This window comes from Pseudonaja textilis, chromosome 3, assembly GCF_049901715.1.
Source record: "Pseudonaja textilis isolate UNSWEBS1 chromosome 3, rPseTex1.2, whole genome shotgun sequence".
Taxonomy (NCBI): domain Eukaryota; kingdom Metazoa; phylum Chordata; class Lepidosauria; order Squamata; family Elapidae; genus Pseudonaja; species Pseudonaja textilis.
In genome coordinates this window covers 178,188,617-178,207,341 of record NC_141992.1, presented here as the reverse complement: position 1 = coordinate 178,207,341, position 18,725 = coordinate 178,188,617, and the positions used below count along the sequence as shown (strand labels likewise).

Below are 18,725 nucleotides of genomic sequence, written 5' to 3'. Positions count from 1 at the left end.
CACATTAGCAACAAGTAGGTGAGAAATTCAGATGACATATTTTACGGACGTTATTTTATTTTGGAGAAAAGTTATATTTCAAAGATAGGATAAGCAATGATGAAACATCAAAGCTGTATATCAATGATAGAAGTGTTATGATCTAAAAGAGAAGATATCTATAAATGTCAGAGAAAGAAGATATGGTGAAAGAACAAAGTTGGATGATTACTGTATACAGAACAGCAGTACAACAGAGCATTAAAGGTAAAGATTCCCCTCGCACTTATGCGCTAGTTGTTTCCTGCTCTAGGGGGCAGTGCTCATCTCTTACAAAGCTGAAGAGCCAGCGCTGTCGGAAGACATCTCTGTGGTCATGTGACCAGCATAACTAAATGCCAAAGGCTCATGGAACTCTGTTACCTTCCCACCAAAGTGGTCCCTATTTTTCTACTTGCATTTTTTACATCAGAGGTGGTATTCAGCCGGTTCTGACCAGTTCTGGAGATCCAGTAGAGGAAATTTTGAGTAGTTCGGAGAACTGGCAAATGCCATCTATGACTGGAGATTTTACAGTATCCTTTCCCTGCCACACCCACCAAGCCATGCCCACAGAACTGGTAGTAAAAAATTTGAATCCCACCACTATTTTACATGGTTTTGAACTGCTAGGTTGGCAGAAGCTGGGACAAGAAACGGGAGCTCACTCCATTATGTGGTGCTAGGGATTAGAACCATCAAACTGCTGACCTTTCTGATCGACAAGCTCAGCATCTTAGCCTCTGAGCCACCGTGACCCACAGAGCATTAGTTTCTCCCAAATGGTGTCTCAATTCAGAATGAAAGACCGGTCACAAGAAAACAGTTATCTAAAGTTCATCCTGCATTAAGAAGCCAATTTGATTCGTATAAAATATGATTAGACAAAACTGAAATATCTATCAGTATCTCTCAGGTTTCCCCTCCCATGGATTAACCATGCAGCAGCATGTAATACCTCAGGTAATAGGCATTGCAATAGTCTTATTTCACTAAGAGCGTGTCTTCTGGTCTTCAGTATGATATGGGAAATATTTTTGTTTATGTGGCAAATTTCTTCTAGTGTTTGAAGAACTCAAAGTTTTGAGTACACAGAGAAAACAAAAATGAATGAATATAGGTAATCCTTGATTTATGGTTTAATGATGGTTCAAAGTTATAGCAGCAACCGGAAAAAGAGGCTCTTTATTCATATTTATAATTGTTGTGCCATTCTTACAGTTACGTGATCACGATTTAGGCTTTTGGCAACTGGCTTGCACTTACAACCAGTTACATGATTGAAATCTACAACTTTTTTTTTTTTTTTTTTGCAAATTTCTATTTAAAAAACCACCAACTGGGGAAACTGGATTCACTTAATGACTGTGTGATTTTTGTAAGAACTGCAGTGATTTATTTAACAATTTCTGTAAAAATTGTCATTGGGTCTAACTTGACTTATGGCTGCAACATCATAAGATGGAAATCCTGGTCCCACTTGTGGTCATAAGTTGAGGACTACCTGTATTGCAAAGGACTGAAAGTGTGAAAAAAAGACAGCTGACCTCCCATGGAGTGGCTGTGAGACTCAGCTCTTTAATGAAACTAATTTAATTTGTTAAAATTTTATTTTCTAAGAGCTTAATATAGAGCTCCAATACAGAATTCCAATTTTAAATTACATAAACTGCATAATTCATCTGAGAGACTATAATTTAGCATAAATTAAACTAATGTCACCTTGCATTCAATGTACAAAATTATATAACATTGTGACTACTTAATATGAAATGCTATTTTTTGGAATCAACATACATGTTTTGTATATGATTATGTACACCAAACATTGCAAAATAAAAACGCTGAATAGAGAACTAAAGTTAAATAGATGATAAGCAATTTTAAATAGATTCTGTCACTGAGATTGTAAATCCTTGATTTAAATTGATCATATCTTAATTCTACTACCAAATATGCATGGTCCTTTCATCTAGAAGCTCTTCCATGAGTGAGTATATGCAGCAATAGTCATATCCTTAGCTGATCATGGACTACTTTGGTTCTGTCGAAATGGCTGCCATTCACATAGACAATTCAAAAGCATATTTACAAAAAAAAAAAAAATCCTGAAACTGATAAGGATGATTCCCATCCCCACTGCCATCACAGTCTGTTTGCTGGAAGACAAAATATATTTTTATAAAGATGATTTGCTTTATGGCATGCACCTTTTCTTTAAAAACTGGAATCTAAGATAAAAAATAAGGCCAATGGAGAAGCAAGATATGACCAAATCAAGAGAGATTTTAGTTTGCCCCATTTTACCTATTTCTAAATATTTGAAGTTTGTATTCTTAATGTTTTATAGCACTTTTGAAGGTCTATGTGTATTGGCTGCAAAAATAGGGCAAACCTCTTGAAATACTAATCCTTATCACAAAATGCACTGATATGGTGCAATAGCAATAGCACTTAGACTGCTGTACAGTCCTCTAAGCAATTTACATATTGCCCCCTACAATTTGGGTCTTCAATTTACTGACCTCAGAAGGATGGAAGGCTGAGGCAACCTTGAGCTTGTTAAGATTTGAACTGCCAAACTGCCAGCAGTCAGCAGAAGTAGCCTGCAGTACTGTATTCTAACCACTATGCCACCGCAGCTCTGTTTTGCTATGTTTATGTTTAGCTATATTTAAAAGCTATGTATAGTGAATGGCCACCTGTTATTATACCCATAAACGGAGAAGTAAAGCGAAGTTTTGATTAGGGTCTTCATTTAATACATTTTTTAAATTGAGCAGATACAGTACACAAGGAGAGAACCAGGTGGGCTGCAACATCCTGTAACTATCAGTTTACCGAAAATGTGAGCATGTGCGTGCAGCGCACGCCCCCTATCCACTTGTGTGTGGCTGCAAAAACACAGAGATTTCCTGTGCATGGCAGCTACAGTGAGTAGAGCTGATGAGGCATGGAAAGCAACTGGGCTGTGTGGGTGGGGTGAACGAGCCAGATATATAGGACCAGATAGCACTGGGGCAAGTGAGCAGCCCCAGCCGGTGGTTGTAACTACTGGTATAGGCAAGCTAGTCCGAACCAACAGCAGCTCACCACTGGAGAGAACTTGTGGTGATGTTTGCATACTTCCTTTGGAAAAGCAATTTGTGGTGGTGGGTGTAATTTTTTAAAACAGCATTGTGTATACTTGGAGATATCAAAAACCTAAAAATGGCATGAAATTATTCACCAATTTTCCAAAATTCTGGTCAGGCGTATTTCCACAGAGCATAGTAGGTGATTCAGAGTTCTATATGGAATCTTTATTTCGTATGTATACTTGTATAGTTCTATTCAGTACCAGGCATTATATATGACTGGGAGATAATTAGTCCTGAAAAAGAAGTATTAATGTTTCCAACTTTAAAAAAAATATGCAATGAAATAATTTCCTAATATTTGTTAGTAATATAGTATTATTTGAAATACGTTGTGATCGGAGTGTCAAGTCTATATAATAGACTGAAACTGAACATATCTGACCCACTTAAAAGCCTATTTTTACCCAGGCACCTAAGAAATCTCAGTAAGCTCTTTTCCGCCTTCTAAATTTAGCTTTGATTTGTCACAACTGAAATTATGTAGTTTAAAAGTCTTAGGATTTTAGAAATCTCCTAGCATATTTAAAAATCACAAATTATCTGCTATGATGTACGTATAATATACATATATACTTGTGTGGCTAATTGATTAAGTTTTTAGGCAGAATAGCACTTTTTGTCTGTAATGCAATTGCTGTATTTTTATAATGGAAAGCAAAGTTGATTAGAAAATTATGCTAGCTGAAAAAAATGCTATTTTAAAAGTTAGAAGCATTTTGCAGTTGTATGACATTAGCTGAGAAGATAGCAAGCGCATTAGGAAATTAGAAAATATTTCCACACATCTGATAGTGATGCAAGCATCTATGAAGAACAATGCAGAAAAATATACATATTGAAAAGCTATCACAACTGAAAGTAATAATATTGTAAATATTGTACATGCAGTATAAAAAGTAATTGACAAAGACTTGGTGGTGAAAAGGGTCAGTTTCGGAAAATGAAATCCATATTCCTTTTATCTGAGCTTGGGAAGTAATATTTTTGCACATAACAAAAGTGATATTTCTGTTGAAAGAAACAAGCTATGTGCTCCTCCTTACCTGCTGGACAGCTGTGACATATTCTTTAATATGTTTTTGAGTGAGCTAGATAGTTTTTCTTTATGATCATGTCAATTGTGAATTATATAGAATTACAGTATATCTTTAATTCCCATCCAATTAAAATTGCAAAGAATGCTTGATTTCGGAACTATACAATAAGGAAGAACAGAAGGTTATACTGGCATTCCCTTAGTGAATGTAAGGGAAAAGATATAATTCATGGACACAGCAGTAGGACTGCCCTTGATCTTTTGTTAGCAGTGTCTAAATAATGCTTAAAAGAGAGAGAGAGAAGGGAGGGGAGGGGAGAGAGATTTTAAACTACAAAATACAAATTAGCGAGAGCATTTTAGTCCTAGGCTATAATTATCACATATCATCATATATAATAGTCATCATGATATGGATTGCAAATTGATGTCTGCAGAGTAAGCATTCACAGAGAAACAATCTCAGGATAATCTAGTTTTAGTTTAAAGATAAAAAAAATGAAAAAATATTCCTTTACATCTAACTTACTTCTCAATTTACAATGTTAAATTTACAAATTGATGTAATCAAAGCAATCTTCACATCTCTGTATTCTGTGTCAGAATCAGGGAGAATCAAAATGCACCTTTTATACATTATACTAACAGCCGCAGGTGAAGAAATATTTTTTTTATTTGCTTTTACCGTTCACTGATATAATACCGTCTTTATCAATAACCCCTTACATGTATAAATATAATTCTTTTTTTTTATAACAGCAAATTCCATCCACAATAGCTATGTCACAAGCCACCGGAATAAACAAGGAAGGTAGGTTTTTAGATTAATTATGTATTGCAAGCTAATTTTCAAGCTTTTTTATAAAACTTGTCTGTATACTTCAATGAAAACTAAATTAATAGACAAATATAGTACCAGAACCGATCTCTACATTGCATTCTATGTGGGACTGTATTCAAAGACTACTCAAAAGGTTCAGTTGATAAAAATTACAGATGATGACTTGTTGGCAGATGAGTCCTCTGCTATTCACATATAACACCAGAGTTATGGACTCTACAATGGTTACCATCAGGCTTCTGGATACACCACAAAGTGATGACTTTGAGCTATAAAGTCCCATCTCACTTCCAATAACCGTAAAGCTACTTATTCCAAGTAGAATGTTTGTTGTTTATGTGCCACTTATCTCAATATCCTGTTTGTGTGTTCTGTAGCAGGTTCATCTTGCATATGACATGCAAGGAAGAAGTACTACTACTACTACTACTACTACTACTACTACTACTACTACTACTTTTCAACAGTAGTACCACCCCTCTGGAATTACCTCTCCAGAAATCTGTAAGGTGTACTTTTTCTTAATATTTAAGGAGGTTATAAAACACAGTTTGGATGTCTTTGGGGTACTCATTCTCTCTCAGGAGATGTCAGGAGATTCTGACAAAAGGTGGCCCATCCCCAGTATTGATAAGTTAAGGATCTCAGTCAGTATAAGACCGTTTCCTATGTTCCTAGTATATGGTTGTGCAAATGATATAAGTAAAATGCAGTGATTCATTTTAACTATAAACTCAAACAGATAGCTCATATTTTCAATTTCAGTGTACACATGTTGTGCATTGACAATAAACATTTCATTTGATTGATCATAGGAATTCAGTCTTCCATCTCTTTGGTCACTTCATTTTTGCAACCTTTCAGTCACTGCATGATTTCAACATCCACTATATAGGATGCCATCTTCATCAACTGAAAAAAATCTGTATAGGCTAGCCCAGGCATAAGAAGCTGGATAGAACACGATGGTATACTCACTCTTGTCAATGAATGTTAAGTTTGTTTATGCCAAGTGTGTATTAATGCTTACCAAAATATTTCAGATATTTTGCACTACTAGGCTACCATTAAAACAGAAGAGATGGCAATTTCTTAAATTAAAATCAATGTAGTCTGTTTTAATGAAGGGTATTTATCATTATTTTTAAGCTGCTATTTTCACAACATTCTTCATAGTAACACATTCCTAAAATATTTAGTGGTGAAAGCAGTAGGAATGAAAATATGACCACTGTCACCGGCCACCCTCCACATCAGTGTGTCACCTTGCAGAAAAGAAACATATCCAAGGCTCTGCATGAATAATGGCCCCTCTTTAGTGCCCCACTCTTGATAGTGGCAATGTTCTCATCCACCAGGCCATCATACCACCCAACCTTGTGAGATTTGCAGAACAAGCCACAGTCCACCCAGGCTGCTAGGTGTTTGGGAACCTGTCTTCCTGACTGCTCTGCTGAAACATTGAACAGTTTCTTCAGGGAAGTATCTTCTGCTATCAATTTGCTCCTCTACACTGCTGCACTTCACCTTCTTCAGGGAGTTCTTGCAGGGAAGTAAAGGATGGCTATTTCGATAGAGAAGCAGAGGTTGCCATGGCTCTATGCCCAATACAAGTTGCATCCTTGTGTGACACAACCATTACTCCAACAAGTTTCTGTGTTGCAAAGCTGTCACCATCTGGTAGTAATTCAGTTTATTAACCATAATAATATCAACAGTATTCACAGAAGAGATATCTTCCCTATCATTTTGGAGCAAAAAACAATCAAAAACTGTTTACATTTGAAGCAGTAATCAGTGGTGGGATTCAAATTTTTTTACTACTGGTTCTTTGGGCATGTCTTGGTGGGCATAGCAGGGGAAGGATACTGCAAAATCTTCATTCCCTCCCTACTCCTGGGTGAAGGTTACTGCAAAATCCCATTCCTTCCCCACCCCACTAACCTGATTTCCAGCTTCGTTCCCTTGTGCAGGGCAACAAAAGAAGACCCAGCCGATCAGCTGGGACTCAAGAGGCAGAGAATACATGGAGGTGGGGGGCCAGTCAGAGGTGGTATTTGCCAGTTCTCCGAACTACTCCAGATTTCTGCTACCAGTTCTCCAGAATTTGTCAGAACCTGCTGAATGCTACCTCTGGCAAGAATCTGAATTCTTTGGCCCAAGCCAGTACAGGTAGTCCTTGACTTTGGACCACAATTGAGCTCAAAATTTCAATTGCTAAGCAAAACAGTTGTTAAATGAGCTGTACTCCCCATTTTACGTGCCCACCTTTTTTAGCCACAGTTATTAAGTGAATCACTGCAAATCATGTGACTATTAAGTGAATCTGATTTCTCCCATTAACTTTGCATGTTGGAAGCCAGATGGGAAAGTTACACATGGTGATTGCATCACATGCTCCCAAATTTAAATACATGCCAGTTGCCAAGTGCCCAAATTTTGATCACGTGACCATGGGGATGCTGCAATGGTCTTAAGTATGAAAGCTGGCCATAAGTATGAAAGCTGGTCATAAGTCACTTTTTTCAGTACTATTGTAACTCCTAACAGTCAACAGACAAATAAATGGTTGTAAGTCAAGAACTACCTGTATAATATATATATATATATATTTGAAGTCAGTCATTGTAAGAGAAATCCTAAAGCAAAAGGCAATCCCTGTATAATTTGTTTTGTGCTTCTGGAGAAAAGCTTGATAAATAAATCTATGAATTATGCAAAAGAATTTATTTAACCTCTGGAGACTCCAGTGACTTTCAGGAAGCTTTGTAGAAAGCTGAATTTTGTTGTTACTATGAAAGTACACAAATATAGCTGCAGGGACTTTACGAAGTATGATCCACATACTTCCATGTGGGTCATAATTCATAAAGTTCCTGCAGCTATGTTTTATAAATAAAAATAATAAGAACTAGCACATTTCCATTTAACATCAGCAGGACTTTGTCATCTTGAATTTCCTGTATCTGTCCCTGCCAATAACAGAAGCAGAAAGAGAAGTACAAAAACCAACAACATATTTGAATAATTTTTATATGAGTTATTTTTTCTTAGCTCATTGTTTGAAAATAAAGACATCTATTTAGGCCATCACAACTCTGAAAAGAAATCATAAAATGTAGACAGTTGAAGCTGCTTCCTCATTTTCTTTCCCAAATCAAACTCAGATTTGCCAGGAACCACTTTAGGTTTACCATTCCTTGCATGAAAAGACTTTTCAGAAGCTGCTCCTGATCAAGAATGTTTGTTTGAACTGTTCCTAAAAACAACAACAGTGCACTATTTATTTGTTTATGTCATTTCTATACTGACACAATTCAAGGAATTCTTGGCAACTTCCATGACATGGAAACATTAATACATCCATGTTAAATTTTGAAATGCAGTAAATGTTTTTATAACAAAATAAACCACAAAGTTCAAGTAAACAAAGATAAGAGTAACATTAAGAAATAACAATAAGGCAACTCTACAAATAAAAGATAGCTAAAACACCTGTTAGTTAGAATGCAAGATGAACCTGCTACAGAACACACAAACAGGATAGTTGGAATAATTTGGTTTTCAGCATTCTTCTTCAGCAGCTTCAAGAAGGAAAATAGGAAATTGTTCCAAATGATTGGTGCTACTATTGAAAAGTAGAATTTCTTGCCTTCATTTCCAAGAATTGGGAACTAGGGACAGTTTCCACCTGTTGGAATACCTCAGTGTTCTACAGGTACCCAGATGCCAAGCCATAAGCAAGTTTATAGAATAAGCACTTTACCTAGAGTACCTAGAAACCACTGTACCTAGAAACCACCTGGCAGGTGGTTTTGTGGTAGCCCACAAAAGTCCTTCAGCATAGGTGTAACATGCATGCAATATCCAGTGTTGTATCCAGGACTAATTGTAATTTGAGTAGACTTTAAAGCATTGTGTACAAAGCGGAGCTGGCGGCAGACTCAGATGATAAGGAGATTGGGGAGAAATGTGGGCAAGTCCTGGAGTCTGGGGAAGAATCTGATGGATGCTCTGCATCAGAAGCAGAGGTAGGGGCAGGGCCATCCAACATTTCCCAGCTACTTACAGAGTCAGAGGTAAGTGGGAAAGAAGAACAGCTGGAGCCTGTTCCAGATGCGCATATGCACAGAGCTGTCAGGAGAGGAGAGCAGCTAAGGAACAGGGGCCAACTCGGAAAGAAAGGCACACATGGACACTGAATGACGCCTCTCTGGGGAATAAATAGAAGCAAAAGGAGAGTGGTAGTTGCAGGAGACAATTAGTTCGCTTATTATTATGAAGATTTGCTTATCGTGTTTTGTGCCTCTGAGACTCCTTGCCAGGAATTCATTTACAGGTTTGTGACTGGAAACCCTCGGCCTGGCAATTATCCAAGGACTGATAAGGTCTGTTCTTGCATTTAACCCTTGGAAGGATTATTTCCAGGACTTTTCTGTGTGTGAATGCCATGAATTCGCAGTAACTAAATAAAGAGGAGGTTTTTCAGGACAAGGAGTCTGTTTCTTGGTTCTGCTAAGCCTGGGTCAGAACAATATGGAATATAAATAAATAAATATAAATAATATAAATTTGTGGGCCACATTGCAATAGTGGTGGCAATGTGGCTGTTATTATTGTCAGGTAAAGTTACACAAATGGGAAATGTTCAATTGTCTCTGTAACCACTGCTTTCACTTGCTGCTCAAAAAGCTGTGAATCCAGTAAGTTCCCAGACCACAAATATACTCCTTCAGAAGTAGAACTTGCCTGTCCAGAGATAACATTAGTATTAATGTTGAGAACTGGAATGTATAAACAATAGCAGTAACTGTATGGCTTGTGTTCAACTGAAATCTATTCTCTTCCATCCAGAGGTCTTCAGATTCCTTCCCACCCCCCACCCCAAGATAAGAGGTCAATGACATCTCTTCTTGAATGTTTACTTGGATAAGAGCAGAACAGTGATGATATCATGTCCTAGGTGGTCAGATGACCTTTTCCTTTATGGATGCTAAAAAGTAGGACAGGAGGACCCAAAGCATTGCACAAGACAGGGACCACAGAGGCAATCTCTTCTCCCTCACTATTCCTGACTGAAACTACCTACTTTAATTTTCTCTTGTTTGTTCTCTCTGCATTTCTATTGCTGGAGTTACCTTTCAGTTAGTACAAGCTAGTCCATTTCTCCTATTAGTCTTCCAAATAATCTTGCTCTGGATCTTCATGTTTATCAGTAGTAATTTGCAAGGTAATTTTTTTCTCCCCTGCCGCTGTTGATCATGTTTCACCTCCTCTAATTTTATGCCATAAGGAATGCTTGATAAAGTTACCAAGTTATTATTATAGAAAGGGAATGTTTTTCAGTTTATATTCAAAGGGCCCCATTAAATGTTTCATTAGAGAACAGTGTAGCATCCATGAACAAAATTTTGATAAATAAATATTCTATAGTAAAATCAAAAATTTCTTTTGGTGTGATTTCTTACTATAGAAAGTTTAAAAAGTATAGCAAGATGTCTTTCCTTTAAAGGCCCTGAGCGTATCTCATTGTTTACAAGGAGAAAATTTTTTAGAAGCTTTATTTTTCCCTCCTAAGGAAACTTTGCATTTTCAGGGTTAATGGCTTAAGCTTTGTAGATGCTTAAGAAACCTATCCCATCCCTAAGAACTCCAGAAATATCCTCCAAAATGGCCCTGGAGACTTTTGGAACAAGAAATATAAATATGTAATTGTTACCCTGTTACCCAGAACACATGGATAGTATATTTAAACATCTATCTTATATAATTTTCAATTTAGTAGGATCCCCAACCAATAAATCCAGGAAGATGAGAAAGAAAGTATCATCTGCCTACCTAACTGCCACAGTGGCACGATGGAGTGCAGTACTGCAGGCTACTTCTGCTGACTGCCGATTGCCTGCAATTTGGCAGTTCAAATCTCACCAGGCTCAAGGTTAACTCAGCCTTCCATCCTTCCAAGGTGGGTAAAATTAGGACCCAAATTGTTGGGGGTAAACTGCTTAAAGAGGGCTGTAAAGCACTGTAAAGCAGTATATAAATCTAAGGGCTATTGCTATTGCTAACTATACTCCTAGCAAATCTAAGATAATCCTTCACCATCCCATTTTATAGATAAATAATTTGGGGAGGGGGGAACTGTCTCCAGCAAATATAGTAAATATAAACTGTTACAATACGTTCAGGTTCACATATAAGAATTGGATATCAGAAATCTAAAGCAAACTAATTCGTTTCTTTAAGAGACAAAAGAAATACATTTCTGAATTATGGCATTTAAATATAAAGATTCTGAAATCTTTTGATAAATCTATCCTATCATTCTAAGACTCAAATAAAAATTCTAAATAAGAATTGCAAAGGAGAGACACAATTCTAATACCATTCCCCTTAAAAGACCACAAAACTTTTAGCAGAGATGATAATAATTATTCCTCCCATTCCGTCTGATATAAAGCAAATAGAATATAGTATAACTCATTCAATTTAAATGACTGGTTCCTCCATTATATTCTTGTGTCTGTGGTAAACCAACTCCATGATATAAATGTGCAAACCACACAAGTGCTTATTAAAGTTGCTGTTAAAAACTAATAAAAACAAAAGGATTTTTTCAATACTTCTTTGCTAACAATGACATATTCCCATCTTCTGATACAGGCTTGTAAATAATACAAGTTAGGAATCAATATTTGATGTGAGTTGCAATGCTGCTATTATTCAGTACTAGCCCTTCTCAGACATTGAAATATAATTCTCTAAAATTGCAGAGCAATCTATACAGAATATTTATATTAATAATATATGGGACAAAATGCATGAATTACAGTAATAGAAAGGAAGAATTAGAAAAGGAAAAGTCTAGGAGATACATGCATAAAAGTATATACAAAGTTTCAGGAAGATACAGAAAAGAATAGAAGGAACTAATAACTAGAGAAAATGAAACATTCTGAAAATTTGACAAGTACACATATTTTGTGCTTTATCTATATAATGTAATTGTTACCCTCTTATATTCTAGTGAATGTAGCAGATAAGGAAGACCTTTGCCTAAGTCTCTTTCAAATATTATCCTGTTTTCCAGAGCTTAAAAAATGCTTCAGCCCTCTTTGCCTGCATATTTCTGTCGAGGTCACCGTCCTCATTTTCTGCATTTATCTTCTGAAGTACAGTACTTATCATTCCACTCCAATGCCAGTCAAATGATACGATTTCTACAAATACTTTGTTTTAAGCATAAACACCTGCAGGACAAAAATATTCACATATACAAAAATGCCTATTCATCAATTTCCATCTGAACTTTGCTTGATCACTTGTTCTTATGAATTCATACAGAAAAGTTGCTGTAGTTAGCATAATGATGGCAGTAGCAGAATATTGCATAGTTAATACTTCAAAATTAAAAACCCTGTTTATGTCAAGCATACGGGTAATCTCAATTCTAACAGGCCACAATCATGACAGAGAAAGGATTGGGAACCATTTGTTCTGCAGCTTGCTAAATACAATGTTTTCATCTATATTAAAAAGGATATTATTTTATAAGCATAAATTATAACTGCAGGTGGTCCTTCTGTTCCGACCATTCATTCAGCGACTATTAGAAGTTATGGCAGCACTAAACGAATGAGACTTTTGATATTTGCCCAAAGTTACAGATTGCGCAACATCCCTGTGGTGGTGTGATCAAAATTCAGGCACTTGACAGCTCACCAACACTTACTACTACAAGGGCACTTCAACTCCCCCCATCCGCCTATCTCCATCTGATCTCTATCCTTTTGGTTGAGCAGCTCTCCTTGCCATCTCCTACTTCATTGGGTTTGAAGTAAAAGCCTGGGGCCTTTAGCAGTCTCAGCTGGTCACCATTTGCCACAGGTTGCTGGTTTCATCCAGCATCACTTAATCATCATTTTGAGTGCCACCTCAAGACTGAGCAATACCAACTTGCTGCCGATGCTCCACTTGTCCTGCCATCCTGAAGGTTTCCAGCTCTGCACTCTACTTGTCTTGTTGGCCTTGCTGCCTCCTGCTGATCTTCACCATCTTCTTCCTCCTGCTGCTGATGAAGTGCAACCAGCCCAGTCCTATGTGAGGCCACTGCTGGCTGTGCCAGGGTGTTTTTCCCCAAGACCACACAATTCTTCCAATTGCAGAGAACATTCTCACAAGATCTCAGAAGTCTTCCAAGTACAGAACCAGCAGGGGGCAGGGAAAAGTAGTTAGGGGAGTTGAAGAGAAAGCATTCCCTTATCTTGCTGAGGCCCAGAGCCAGGAGAGACCAAACTGAAAGTGGCCTGGATCAGGGTGTATCCTCCACCTAAAATCTGGTGGGATTCAATTAGCTATGGCAATGGTGAGTTGGGATTGCCATTGCTAAGTGATGCATTTATGTAACCACATAACATTTCAGTCCCAATTACCATTGTAACTCAAGGACCACCTGTATGCTTATAGATGCTTCATATAAATAAACAGATAAAGTAGGAATACATCATCACATATAGTTACATTGAAGTTGCAAGAACATTATACTGAAGTCATTAAGTACATCTTTTGCTGTACAAATATTTAGTATTTATAGATATAACAATATATATTTTGAGGAACTGACAATTATTGCTTTTTATTTAGTGCTAGCACTATTAAGCTGAAGTAGTTATATATCTGGCTATTCTCCAAGCAGCTTTGCATTGTCCTTAGTACGATCTATCTCAAACCATTCTTCTCTAATTCAAACAACCACCATGTTATATAATGTTACTATATAACAGAAATTAGGATACAAGTCAACCACTTCCTTGGAATGTATGATAAATAACAACTGAAAGCCAGACTTAGTTATGCTTATTGTGATGAAATGCTGATTGACTGAAACCACTAAGAGGAATACATTTTGAGTTATTCATTCACAGGGGTTGAGCCATGTGAAGGATGCAATAGAGAGATTAAGATACCATAACTGCATCGTGACAGTTCAAAGAAAAGTATTGCTATTTAAAACTCCATTTCAGATTGTTATATAACTTTGCACATCAAGTAGGAAAAACCTCAATTATGCTTTATTAAGCAACAGTGTCCTACAGAGAACTTTTTCAATTAAAATGTTTTGTAGAGTTACTTTGATTATTTAATTCATAGACCATTTTGTAACATTGATTTATACATTATATTATTTGCTTTGGCATTGTATTTGAAAATTAAATATTCATGCTAAAAAACAAGTTTAAAAAATAAACTAATATCTTTAATATTTAGCAGAAGTTAAATATTAATCTGTGTTAACAATAAACTGGATGAAAAGGGATTATTTATAAATATATTTTTTGCTTTTGTTTGTAAACTTTGTTTTTGTATATAAACATTTTTGTTTTGAAATATGCTGCAAACACTCTTATAAAGCATTCATTATAGCAGTGCATTTCATCTAATGGCAATGAATAGAGAACATTTCTTCCTTTTCTAAATTTAGACCTTCAGATTTGCATTTAGCCCCAATACTGCGGTAGTGCTAAAGAAATGCTGAACAATCATTTTCATAAATCATAAACATTCTGAACTACATTAAACCTCACTCAAAAATGTAGATTATAAGCTTAAGGTTCACGCACAACAAAAGAATGGGAACTGGAATTTTAATCCTACCAGTTTGGCTGAGTTGTGAGGTGCTCCTGCTTTTCCGTGAAAGTCCCACGATAGCTACCATTTTAGCACCAATACTGGATCGCCGTTTTTTGCCACCTGCACCCACAGTGCCCACTGCTGTATCAGATTGGCTGCCATCGTTCTTCTCTAGGGTATACATCTCCCCACTGATGCTGGTGCTTTTAGTTATGTTCTGTCCTGAAGCGCCAATCTGTCTGCTTTGCATTTTAGATGTGAAAACACTGTCAGCCAGGAGATGGATAGACAATGCCATAAAAGGAAAAAATAAATAAATTAATAAATAAATAAATACATAAATAAATAAGAAGACCGTAAAAGAAGGTTTCAGACTGAAGGTTTGGGATGACTTTTGGGAGAAGCAATTAATGCACACAGACATTGGTTTGTCATCAAAGTTGAAAAGATTCTTTGTAGTTGATTGTACAATAACTTTGTTGTTATTGTTTTGTCTCATTACAAAACTTATTTGTAAATTTGACTGAAAAGCTCTGGCATTGCTATTATGATACACTAAACAGTAATATTATAACCATATAAGAAATACAACATGTATGTTTATAGTGTATTGTTCTTATATATGAATATCGGCTATACACTGATGGTGTGTATGTAGTCTTTGGCTTATGACCATTCATTCAGTGACAGTTCAAAGTCACTATGGTGATGAATAAAGGGATGTTGTAAAGTTCTGGCTTTTGCAGTGTGCCTGTAATCATGTGATCAAAGTTTGGGCACTTGCCAGTCCTTCTGCACATACAACCACAGGGTCATTGCAACTCCCACGTCTACCTATCTGTCCCCATCAGTGGCCTTTTGTCCACCTGCCACCCAGCTGAGCATTGTTGCCATATTTCTTGCTCCAGCTGCTAATGAGGCATGCCCAGTCTAGCTGCTGAACTGTATGAAGCTGATTCGGCCCAGAAGTGAAGCACAAAGCAATCATACTCCTGCAAAGGGGTATTTCTTTCCAAAGACTTCCTGGGGAGGGCTGAGGTGAAAAAGGGTGAAAAAGACTAACAAAATAAATACATTATCCATGAAAGTAATTTTTAAACATTATATGCATATTCAATCATATAATGTGCATCCTAATCTGTAGTCTAAATTGCTGCAGCTTAGAAATACTTTTCATGCCTCACAGAAAGTTAGTTTATTCTTATAAACAGCTGAATAACTGCATATTATTTTTATTACATTTATCTTGGCATGTCTCAATGAACAATCTCGGATAAAATATTTCATTATTTTGCTCAAATATCTCTAGTCCAGGCCCTCAGAGATGGAGATTTAATAAAGGATTGACAAAAATTCAATTTGGTGTACATATATGCAAACTGTGTTGCATTATTAATTGAATTCTTGTGTACTTTTGTGGGAAAAACAAGAGGAGGCTGTGTATGTTCGTTCTCTTGACCTCCTGCAAGAAAGGCAGAATCTATACCAAACAAATCAGTTAATATTCTGATTATCTTCAATAGACTTTTACAAGCAGGGAGAGTGTGTAAAGATAAGGATGATCTGAAAAACATGCTAGTATGAATATGCACAAGTACACTAGACCTACACTGAAATGAGTAGTTTGAATTCTGTTGCAGACTTGCAGACTTAGTGTATTTAAGAGTGTAAAAAACACAGTTAAAAAGTTGCATTTCCTTAACACCCCAACCTATTTAAATTCATTGTCATTCAGAATTGTTATAGTGAATATTTATGTAGCCCAATTACATTTATAATTTTAGATTTTACACACACACATACATATACACATGTACACACACACACACACACCGAAGCTTCCTATAAGAGAAATACTGTATATTAAGCTAAACTGAACATAAAAATTCAGCTGAACCAATGAAATTGAAGGATAAAAATGACATAAAAATTTTAAAACCATTTTTACTATGTTTTAAATTTAAGGCAACAAACCATCAAAAATACATGAAATAAGCAAAATCATAATACAAGTAGCTAACATGATATACTGCTGAGCAATATTATTAAATAAATTGAAAGCTTCTGGAAAAGATTTCTGTAATCAGCAACTATGATGGGAGTTAAAAACTAACACATATATTGTTGTATATAACAACAACTAAAAACAATGACTCTGATAATGGATTTAAAATAGGGCATGGAGAGGCTTGAAATAAGTAGAAAAACCTTTGGGGAAGTTAGTAAAATTAGTAATTATGAGTTAGTACTCCTAATTAAACATATCCTATTTTTGTCTTTTTACAAATACGGTAATCTCTATTAGGAAGTGATTTGTATTATTGTTTTAGGCTTACAAGAGTGCCTGTCAATTGACAAGGGTATTGTTCATTTTTCAGTATATTCTATTATAGACTGAGAGCAGTGGCAGATTAAGGCTCACTGGTGCCCTTAACTGACAAATCTTGGTGCCCCCTCCTTTGGCACATACTGTACAAACGAAGACATAATTCTCAACTTTGTGGTGCCCCCTTTGGGCCTGGTGCCCTAAGCACATGCTTAGTCTGCTTAATGGTTAATACACCACTGATTGAGAGCCAGTTTGTGCAGGGAAGAACGCTGTGTCTGAGAGCTCTAGCCCCATTTTAGGCACAAAGCCAACTGGGTGATCTTGGCCCTGTCACACATTCTCAGCCCTAGGAAGCACACAATCACAAGCCATTTCTGAACAACCTCACCAAGAAAACTGCATGGATTTCTCTAGGAAGTTTCTAAGAATTAGAGATGATTGAACAGAAGAGGGAAAAACTTTTACTTTTCTGCAACATTTTATTATATATTTTTTCCTGCAATATTCTGTTATATAATGTCACCATTACAGGGATCTTTTGAAACAGAAGACTAGTGCAAGACAAGGAGTTCTTAACTCTTGCCATTTGTTTTCTCTCAAGGAAATTTTCTTTAAAAAAATATTAAAAAGAAGTATGGTTGCATTGTGCTTGGAGAGAAAAACAGTTCACTAACATATTTCACATATGCGTCAAATGTGAAAAAAAATTCCAATAAAGCTTACATTATAAGTTTTCTAGCAACCAGCAGTAGTTTTTTATCAAATGCTTTATGTCCCAAAGAGGAGGAAGTATTATGCCAAGATCAACTGAAGATAGATGTGCGTCCAATTTTGTTTTCATGCCTGTTGTCTAAACTAATCTCATCTATGGATATTAGACTTTAATCTCAATTTCCAAAACTATGAAACAAAATTATCCTTGAAACTCCAGTTCTCCAGATTTTGCTCAAAACATGCATATGAATTATTATTTTAAAAGTTGCAAACCATATCCAATAAATATAAATGTAGAACACAGGAAGACAAGACTACATAATATTTTACACTTTAAAAATTGCTCTGGAATTACAATGAATGAAAATCATGCAAAACAGAATATGTGTAATAATTTTGCAGGGTTTTTTTTCCCTGTGCACTGATTGAGTGATCTTTTTCTAGGCTGAAACTTTTCTGCTCCTGCATTTTCCTGCTGTCTGGATTCTTGTGGCCTTTTGTCTCCTGAGAAATATTTGGCTATATATTTATATATATATATATGCCTTCAAAATTTTCCTTCATACCTTTGCTCATTTCTTTTCTCCCTCATGCTGTCCAATGGCCAGGCTCTGCTTTTAAATTCCCAATACCAGCATTATGAATTCCTTTCCAATTATTTCTACAGCCAATTCTCATGTCTCAGAGATTTTGTTCTGAATAAAAACAACACCCAACAAATTCTCTACTAATGGAGAAAGAGAGGAAAAGAGATAAGAGCAGAACGGTACATTTTATATATTTTATTTTATCTTATGTTATCTTATTTTATTTTAATATTTTATTTTAATATTTTATTTTATTATTCTATTTTATTTACTTTATTTTATTATTATTTTAATTGCTGCCCATCTTATCACAGGGTAACTCTGGGTGGCTTACAGTTACATATACAATTAAAACATAGAAAGTTAAAATCAGACATAAAAACTAAGGACACATGGGGAGAATGGGGGACAGTGGAGAGGAGGTGGGATC

General features: G+C 36.0%; 1 protein-coding gene across 32 annotated transcripts in view; it reads right to left on the bottom strand.

Moving 5' to 3' along the window:
* The window catches only part of RIMS2 (regulating synaptic membrane exocytosis 2), a 279,536-nt gene that overhangs the window by 16,769 nt on the left and 244,042 nt on the right, over nt 1-18,725 (bottom strand). For all 32 annotated transcript variants that reach the window (XM_087931589.1, XM_087931590.1, XM_087931593.1 and 29 more), the window contains one exon: nt 14,690-14,931. In XM_087931589.1, the coding sequence (XP_087787715.1) occupies nt 14,690-14,931 (242 nt within the window). The remainder of the gene's footprint in view (nt 1-14,689; nt 14,932-18,725) is intronic.